The 10,070-nt window shown below is 47.6% G+C and overlaps 1 protein-coding gene across 1 annotated transcript; it reads left to right on the top strand.

Annotated features, from left to right (window-relative positions):
- The first annotated feature begins 503 nt into the window (after positions 1-503).
- TCEANC (transcription elongation factor A N-terminal and central domain containing) lies at positions 504-9,894 on the top strand. Its single transcript, XM_049766759.1, has 2 exons — positions 504-606; positions 6,920-9,894. The coding sequence occupies exon 2, from the start codon at positions 6,928-6,930 to the stop codon at positions 7,966-7,968; it is 1,041 nt and encodes a 346-aa protein (XP_049622716.1). The 5' UTR covers positions 504-606; positions 6,920-6,927; the 3' UTR covers positions 7,969-9,894.
- The last annotated feature ends 176 nt before the right edge of the window (positions 9,895-10,070 follow it).

Here is a 10,070-nt window from a genome sequence, read left to right on the forward strand (position 1 = left end):
GGAAGCAACCACTGAGCACAGAGGAGAGTACTCTTCAAGCATTGCCAGATGTGACTCCAGCAGTGTGCCAACCATACATGAACACTGTCAACTTCTATACCTATACCATATCTGTACCCTATAGTATATCCAATAAATAGTCAGTGTCCCTAGAGGTGAAGATGATAGTTACTTTAAGCCCAATGTCATGTGTCAGTTACCATTTTCTTACTCATTATTGTTATTAAAGTAAAGATTCGTTATAACATGAAAGAAAGGAAAGAATGGGGCCGGAGCAATAGCACAGTGGACAAAGCAGTTGCCTTGCATGTGGCTGACCTGAGTTTGATCCCCAACATCCTATATGATCCCCCAAGCCCACCAGGAGTGATTCCTGAGTGCAGAGCCAGGAATAACCCCTGAGCACCACTGGGTGTGGCCCCAAAACAAAAAGGAAAGGACTTGTTTTGAATGGGCTCCATGAATAGGTTCCATGACCAAACAGACATGTGTTGGTTTTCAACAGGCTTCCTCATCTGTAGGAGCTAGTCGTCTACCGTACCTGGGGTTACTGTGAGGATTGAGATGATTTGGGGGCGCCCAACAGCTTGACTTGGCTCGACACAGGTAAGTGAGGGGTGTGAGTGAGAAATCAGATGCAACAGGATACTTCAAAGAGCACTATTGATCATTTGTAGGGGTTCAGGTTGGGAATTGGACATGAGCTTTCCCTAGGCCAGTGGTTGTGGGGCTTCAGCAGAAAGATCATTGTCCCGGTGAGTGGTGTGATTACTCTGGGTTCAGTCACTGTCCGTTGGATTGCTGAGGAACCAGCCAGACGCTCAGTGGGTCTAGGCCCTTATGTCAGGGAGAGGCCTGGGCATGGTTTCAGAGCTGGCTGTTGAGTTTCTCAGGGTAATGAAAGCTCACAGCCATGACTGAGAACCTGCTCTGCATCACTCCATGGGAGAGCCCTGGCTCAAAGGCACTGTGTGTCTGATGAGGTATGCTGGTAGATGGTTCACAAGTCAGCACATGCTGGAGGGGGACTTTTCATCACAGGGCGAGACCTCAGGTTTCATCAGGAGAGCCACAGAGAGCCACCAGGAGCTGTACATAACCATTGCCAAGAAATGGCCTGGAAGGTGTACTGTCCACCTTGTGCTATGGGCACAGTGAAAACATGAAGGCCCGATTGGAGCTGGCCAGATGTGGGGAAGCCCAGGCTGCTGGAGTCCCCTAGCAGACCAGAGGCTGGCATTGTGGAGGTGCCATGTGTGTTGCAGTTGGTTGATTTCTTGCCAGGATCCTTTCCACTGTGCTCTCGATTCCTTCCAGGCAGTCTGTTTCAGTTCAGCACCTAGCAAGGATTAGGTGCATGATAATTATGTGTTGCTTCTATAATTTTCAGCATGCACACACATACATACCCTGCTTTTTCTTGTTTTATGTTGCTTCTATAATTTTTAGCACATACACACACACCCTGCTTTGTCTTGTTTTATGTAGCTTCTATAATTTTCAACACACACACACACACACACACACACACACACATGGTTTTGTCTTGTTTTATGTCAGATCTCAAAATTTGATCTCCCAGTTACTTCCACAGTACTAGGATAATAAATACGTTATACCTTGGTGATGGGCCCACAAGGAGAGTAACAAGTTTCACAGGATTTAGAGGCTATGGAAAAGAGAGGGCCATAGAGCTGGAGAGATAGTACAGTAGGTAGAGCACTTGCCAGGCACATGCTGAACCCAGGTTCCACCAGGAGTGATTCCTGAGTGCAGAGCCAGAAGGAGCCCTGAGCATTGTTGGGTGTGGCCCCCAAATCAAAAATTAAAAATCAAATCTAAAGTCAGGGCTGGGATGCTCAGTACACAACATATAGGGGTTCATTGCACAGTAGTATGTGCTTGGTAAGCACCCTGACCCCATATTTGACTTCTGATACTGCATGGTCCTCCCTGCATTGCCAGGTATATTCCTAGAGGTCCCAAACAGCACCAGGTGTGATCTCAGAGGACCCAAACACCACTGGGATGGCCTGAGTATCCCCAGCTCTTCAGGGCCTTTAACCTTTACATCATTGTCTTTGCCTTAAACCAACAGCCAAGAATCACCACTAGGGGCCGGGCGGTGGCGCTAAAGGTAAGGTGCCTGCCTTGCCTGCGCTAGCCTTGGATGGACCGCGGTTCGATCCCCCGGTGTCCCATATGGTTCCCCAAGTCAGGAGCAACTTCTGAGCACATAGCCAGGAGTAACCCCTGAGCATCACCGGGTGTGGCCCAAAAACCAAAAAAAAAAAAAAAAAAGAATCACCACTAGCTAAGACACTGCCCCTCAGACCTCCTGAGAACCACAATAAAAATAAAGATTAGGGTGAATGGAAAACAGAATAGTGAATTAAACTCAGAGTTACCTTAGGCAGTGCCCATTCCATTTCTGAGTTTATGCCAAAAAGAATGGAAGGCAGGATCTCGAAGAATCCATAGCCTGGCATCCACAATAGCTAAGCGAGAATGCCTCCTGAATGTTCTGTGCAGGAAGAATGGGTCAGCAAAATGCACTCCATTCAAGGAAGTCTGTTTAGCCTTCGAGGGGAAGAAGGTTCTGACCTGTTATAACAGACCGAATCATGATACCAGGCATAGAGGACCGGTACTCAGTCAATTCCACTTAGGTGAGCTCTGCAATGGAGTCTGATTTAGACAGAAAGTTTAGGGGTGGGGCTGGGGCTCGTTGTCTTGCAAGTTTCAGGAAAGCATCCTTAGCGTGATCTACCCAAGTGTCCCTTTCAGAAGGGCTGGGTACCCACATTCATGGTTTGAGTGGGACTCCCAGAGCAGGGTTCTGAGTCAATAATGCCACCAATGGGCCTCAGAGATGAAGCCCCAAGCACTCCTGCATGTAACCGCAGCCCATTCTAACTCCAGAATGGAGTAAGAATGATTGATGCTGAGGCAGAATGGACCTGTCTTTGGGGTGGTGCAGTCCTGAGGTTGAAGTGAGGGTCCCCTTCAGAATCCCCTTGAAACACCACTCATTAAGACTCAGTCCCAAGTTAAACAGTGCCTGGCCTCCTGAAATACATTGGGCATGGGGGCATGTCCAGTGAAAGTGGAATGCCAGCAGGACAGAGCTTATCTCTGTAGGGAACTGTCTGGGCTGGCTCAGAGTACTCAGGCCTAGCCAGAAGCCGGTGACCCTGTCCTGTTTAATTTCCTTCCAGCTTAGATACCTCAGGCAGACCTTGCAGGGCCACTTTCAACCCTAAGGGAGAGGGCAGTATTTCTAAGATTTTTCTGTGCTGTTTCCCTTGCTTTTTATTTCCAAAGCCTTTAAGCATTTTTTCTGATTTTCAATGCAGCTGCTTTTTTGTGAGAGAACAAGCCACTTTGAACCTACAAAGTGGCCCATTTCTAGGTACTCACAGACCTGCCTGCCCAGCTCCCCAGGGTAGAAAGAGCCATCTCAGAGCTGGATTTCTAGTCAAAGTTTCCGCTCCAGTCATCAACACGGGAGGAAATGGTGACTGCTACTCTGATGCTCTGCTCTAACCCCCCCCCCCCGGAATCGAGTGCCTTTGAAAGAGCATGTTGCATTTGCATGGTTTGGGGCCCACGCCAGTGGCGCTCAGGGCTTACTCCTGCCATTACTCTCTAGGTTCACTCCTGGTGCAGCTCGGGACCATATAGGATGCCGGAGATTGAACCTTGATCATGCCATGTGCAGGGCAAGTTCTGAGCCCAAAAGATCACACTGATGCCAGAGAGAAGGGAGAAGATGGTAGATGAATACCATATTCTAGTAGGGGAAACTACATTGTGAGCCACGAGATGTTGGGAGATGCATAACTTTCCTAATAATGGAAATAATTAATACATACTTGTCACCGAAAAGAGCCAACAAAAATCGCCTTAACTGTACCACTCAGAAAATGCCACAATTTCAAGTGTGTGTGTGTTGTTTGCGTATGTGTGTGTATTGCTGAGCTGATGTTTTCTTGTGGTGCTGAAGCTTTTGAACCCAGGGCTTCATCCATGCAAGATATGTTTTCCAACACTGACCTGAACCTCCAAACCAGATCCAATGTTGTGTCTCTTTTGCTTTTTCCAATAAAAGTTGGGTCAGAATCTCTAGTTCTGAGGGGGACTCCCAAGTGGTTTTCAGGACGGCCCGATACCCCCAAGTGCTTTTGAGCCAACCAGAGAGTCAACCCATGGCATTGGACAGAAGTTGTGATGATTGCGCTTCCCCAACAGTGCTGGGGGGGCCCAGGGCCACACCCAAAAGTGTTCAGAAGCCACTAGGGCCATACCTGCTTACATTCAGGCATCTGTGGGTTATGGGGAATGTAACTTGGGTCTGGTGCTTGCTAGGCTTGTACCCTTATCACTTATAAATAATTAACATGACAAATTAGGGAGTGCCTTTATTCGGATACAGATTTCAGACCTTGCAGCTGACAGGTAGTATTAACAGTTGTGCAGCTTGTTTAACGCCACTGCTTTGGAAGGTTCTTACCTCCCAGCAAACCAGTCTGTCCCAGTAACAGCCACTCCCCTTTCAACTCCAGCTCCTGCCTCCTCCCCACTCCAAACCAGTAATGTGCTTTCAGCCTCTCTGAATTTCTCTTTCTGAACATCTTAAAGAAAGACCTTCTTTGACTTAGAGTGTTTTTAAAGTTTGTCCACAGCAGAATGTATTTCCTTTTATTCCTTAATAACATTCCATTGGACGCTTTGCCACTTTTTTTAGGTGAGTGGGTAGCTAGCCATTGGGTGCTCCTACTTTTGTATAGTATAAAAATGTTGTGGGAGCCAGAGCAATAGCACAGTGGCAGGGCATTTGCCTTCCACGCAGCCAACACAGGACAGACACCGGTTCGATTCCCAGCATCCCATATGGTCCCCCAAGCCTGCCAGGAGTGATTTTTGTGTGCAGAGCCAGGAGTAACCCCTGAGTGCCACTGGGTGTGACCAAAAAAAAAAACAAAAACAAAAAAAAAGTCATACACATCTGTTTGCAAATGTTTTGTGCAAACAGATGTCCTCATTTCTCTGGGGATGGACATGTTGGCTCATGTGATAACTTTGTTTTGTTTTTGGGCCACACCCAGTGGTGCTCAGGGATTACTCCTGGCTCTGTGCTCAAGAATTACTCCTGGTAGTACTGGGGGTGGCACATATAGGATACCAGAGATTGAACCCAGGTCAGCTACTTGCAAAGCAAATGCCCTAAATGTGCTATCAATTTAGTCCCTCTGCTTCATCTTTTAACTGCATAGTTTGACATCCTGGCCTTGTTCGCCCAACATTACTTTAGGGCTTGTCTCTCCTGGCATTTGATATTCCCCAAGTACATGGCTCGAAGTGCGTCATCCAAAGGGTGGACCATAATTTTATAACCACTTGGGCTTCCCAACTTTTTCTTAGTTGACAGAACATTCTTACCTATACAGCTTCCTTGGCAATTATTGCTTTAAGTGAATTGGTAGAGGTAGAATCACTGACTAAGATACATTAACTGGCATGAAATTCCTTGAGTTTTATAGTCCCATGTGTGTTTTGTGTGCTGTGAACTATAAATTCGCAGGTTTTGGAAAAACAGGGTCCCAGCCATCAAGACTAGATGGGCACATGGAGAGTTAGGGCCTTGATATAGGCAGGGTTACATGAGCTGGAGAGATAGCTAGACACAGTAAACATTTATCTGCTCAGCCTGACATTTATGTGTGTATACACACATATACACACCACAGGAAATTATTTACTTAAAAACGAGAAGAACAAAAAGAAGAAGAATGAGTGCTTATTTATGACTCAGGGGTCCAGTGCACAGGCCTAGCTTCTGTAAAACCCAGAGTTTGACTCCAGTACCCGCCCGGGCCCCCTTGGGCACCCCAGAGTGTGGCCTCTGAGCACCATCTACTGTGGCTCCCACAACAGAAGTGGCCCCCACCAAATGTAGGGAAAATAGAACAAGTTTCTGGATCTGATCTCTGGCATAGGTACCAGTGAATACTGAGTTAGAACCTCCAGCTTTCAGAAGACTCAGGTTTCTGAGTATTGTGACTGTTGGTTTTGGTGTGTGTGGGGGGGTGAGGCATCAGATCCGTCACTTCTGTGCCCATACTAGTGAGTGATTTCTTTAGATCCCTTTCAATCCTAGCCTCCCCATTCTACCCTGTGTCTCCTTTTATCTATGGAAATGTACCACTTAAAGATGCCAAAATCAGCAGGGAACACCAACCTATAGGTGAGTCTGTGGGGAAGACAGTCATAATTGCCCAGTCTTCCTCATGGCTACAGATGGGGCCTCATCTCACCCCTGGTGAAATGCCATAACCCCACAGAGGAGGGGCTAGAGCTGAAGAACAGTGTGTCTAGGCATCCCGTAGATTTCTTTGAAGCCACAGTTCAGGCAGACACTGTCTGTCTATATGACCATTCATCTATCAAACTACTGAAACCCAGACTTTTGGAAGACACCGTACCCCTTGCTGATTCCATGATCCTTTCTCTTAGTGGAGTTTCCCCAGGAGTGCTGAGGGACCCAGGCTGCTCTTGGTGGTTTTCTAAAAGTCATTTAGCATTAGGAAATCAAAATCAGGGACTCTGCTCCAACCACTGGAACTATCATAATTCCAGCCCCCCAATCCCCTTTCCTGACACTTTACACATTTCATTGCAAAACCCTTGGAGAAAACCCCTCTACACAAAGTGTAGTTCTTTCAGGAAGCTGCAGCACAAGCATTGTTTAAGAAAACAAAAACCGGTCTGGGGAGCCAGTTCACAGGGCTGGAGTATATGTGCTGCAGGTAGGAGGCCTTTGATCCCCTGAGAACTTCCAGGAGTGCCTCTGAGCACTGCCAGGTATGTCAAAAGGAGATAGAAGAAGCCAATCACAACCTCTCTTTTTGGTTTGCAGCTGAGAAAATGTCTGACAAAAGCCACATAGCTGCTAGAGCAGACCTTATTGAAGAGCTGTTGGTCAAAAGGAACTTTGAGGATCTCGGTCATCTCCTCACAGAGCTAGAAACAATCCAGGTGACCAGGGAGCACCTCCAGGAGACACAGGTGGTCAGGTCTGTGTACAGAGTCCTCAAAAATTGCCCCATCGTGACCTGGCAGAAAAAAGCTAAGTGTTTGTTGGCTGAATGGAAAGCCCTGTACAAGGCACAGGCCAGCCCGAAATTGGTGGGTCCAGAGGGAAAGGCAGAGGAGAATCCAGCACTTTCTCATGAGTCTAAGCAGGAGAAGATAGCGGGCGTTTCCTGCTCTGACTCCCTACTCTCAGCCCAGCCTGTGGCCCTTGCCAAGGCCATTGAGACAGTGACTCCTAGTAACAGCTTGGGCTCAGTGGATTCGAAAGAAGAGCCTGGTGAAGCACCATGCTTGGAGCAGAGAGCCAAGGAGTTGCTAGATCCTACAACGCCTGTGCGGACAAAATGCAGAGAACTTCTCTGTGAAGCTCTAGCAAGTTCTTCAGCCATCCAGCCCCCCACTTCTGGATGGTACCCCTTTGCCCGAGAAATCGAAGAGCACCTTTGTGCCCTGCATTCGAAAAACTTCAGAAAGTATAAAGCCTGTGTCCGGAGCAAAGTGGCCAATCTGAAGAACCCCAAAAACTCTCACTTGCAAAAGAACTTGCTCTCGGGGGTCACATCGCCCAAAGATTTCGCTGAAATGAGTCCCCTGGAGATGGCCAACCAAGAACTCCAGCAGCTGCGTGCCTCGTACACAGAGGCTGGCATCCAGGAGCACGCACTGCCCCAAGTCATGGAGGGCACCCAGACCCAGAAGATCAAATGCAGGCGCTGTGAGCGCTTCAACTGCAAAGTCACTGTGATTGCCAGGGGGGCGCTGTTCCTTCCAGGCTGGGTACGCAGTGCCAACCCTGATGAAGACATGATGACCTATGTTATATGTAACGAATGTGGGGAGCAGTGGTACCATAGCAGATGGGTTTGCTTATGACCAAGGGTGCCCTCACTGCAGGGAACCAGACTGCCAGTCTTTCCTGCCCTCCGTTTTCCTTCCCTCTGTTGTGGCTGTCGTCATGACCTGGCATTACACCCTCACTGGGTTGTGTTCCTCATTGGGGGACACACTTATGCAGTTGTAGTGCTTGCCAGAGGCTGGCACTCCTCCCTCTGTGCTCACACACATCTGACTGCAGCCTCAGAGATTATAGACAGGAGAGTGTTTAGGGCAAACAGTTGCCCTGGGGATCGAACTCACAGCCTCACATTGGTGAGGCAGGTGCTTTTGCCACTGCATTCTTTCTTAGCCCCCCTGTATTTAAACTATTTTCCTTGGGGGCAGTGCCAGCACTTGAAGCCAGTACCTCTCACATGCAAGGTTAACCCACATCCCTGGCCTAACATGCTACCCTTACAGGAAGCCAGAAAAAAGAAAGGAAAGTGCACACCACTGTGGCCTAAAGTTGGCCATTTATGGAGCAGAGTGATCGTTTCAGTTTTGCCTGTAGTCACTGCAGCCTTTCCCAAGATCATAATGTAGCTCAAGCAACTCAGTCTAACTTTGGGACCTGTTAGGGATAGAGGCCCTTAGACCTCACCCATGAGTCCCATTCTGCCACTGGGCATGGTGCCCAGAGAGTCCCATTCAGGATGGACTACTAGGCACGCAGCAAAGAACCAGCTGCATATTAGAATTCCCTGAGAAGCTTTGCTGTTTTTGTTGTTGTTGTTGTTGTTGTTGTGATTTGTTTTGGTTTTGGGACACACCCTGCAGTGTTCAGGGCTTACTCCTGACTCTGTTCAGGGATCACTCTTCTCAAGACTTGGGACCATATAGGGTGCCAGGGATTAAACTTGGGTTGGTCTTGTATTATGCAAGCTTTCTACCCATTGCACTCTCTCTAGCCCTTCTCACTGGGGAGCTTTGAATGCACACTGATGCCCTGGGTCCACCCTAGAACAAATCAAGACAAACCTGCAGGTTGCAACCCAGGCACCATCATTGTTGGACCTATTTTCACATGCAGAGTTGAGGACAACTGCTTGCAGATCGACTCACTGGGTCCTTCTTACAGCTCTCAGAATTGTTCTTCACTTTACAAGAGGCATGAGTAGGTCTGAGCCCTGCAGTCACGAAAAGCCCCCCACCCTTGAAGTGTGTCCAAATTTCCTTCCTCCACAGCCCATCACTGTCCAACACTACATCAGGGTTGCCTTCTCTTTTCCAAAATAATTTGTTACTTAGTGGAAGAACCACTGATTAACCATGATTAACAAAGTTAGTGTCAGTTGAGCCTTAGGCACATCATATTTCAACACCAATTCCACCACCTTCTGAGGAATGATTGGGGAGTTGTGGGGCTAAATGGATCATGTCCTTAGACTGCTATCTGGTAACCAGACTCTCCCAAATTTTATTTGGCCTACTGACCCCCTTTCCAAAAATTACTCAGCTCCCCTATCTTCTTTAAGCCAACAAAAAAATTGCTTACCTCCCACCCTGTCATTCCAATACCTCCTAGGAGCTAGTCTGGATCATTTGGGGAAACATCAGTCTAGCCAGCTCTTCATCTTTTTTCCCCTTGAGCCCTGAATGTTGGCCCATAATTCATCTCACACAGCATGATTTCTGGTCCTCTGGCTTAATCAAAAGAATCATGTTTTTTTGTTATCTTCACACTCAGGGTATAGAAACTCTTTCCTATAGTGCTGAAAAATTCGGAGCTTCCTACACATGAAACCTGCACTTGAACATATCCTTGCCCTTCAAAACTATTGCACCATTGACTTTCCATTGCTGCTGTGGGTAAGTCTGCATGTTCTCCAGCACAGGCGAAGCAAATGTGTACTAGATCTCTAGAGAGGAACCCCAACACCATCGCTCTCTAGCTGAGATGCTGACAGTTAAGCTGGCAGAGGGAAGAGGTGTTGGGGACTGACTTGTTTGAGGACATTTTGCTGTTCTCTCTGCCATAGCCCAGCTTTTCACCTAAAAGCAATATGCAGTCTTGCTGTAAATCTCTGAGCTAAGAGAAAAGAATGTAGCTGCAGGACTTAATTTAGCTATAAGCCCGGAGGAGAGAAAAAACTGCCTGG

Source organism: Suncus etruscus, chromosome X (assembly GCF_024139225.1).
Source record: "Suncus etruscus isolate mSunEtr1 chromosome X, mSunEtr1.pri.cur, whole genome shotgun sequence".
NCBI lineage: Eukaryota > Metazoa > Chordata > Mammalia > Eulipotyphla > Soricidae > Suncus > Suncus etruscus.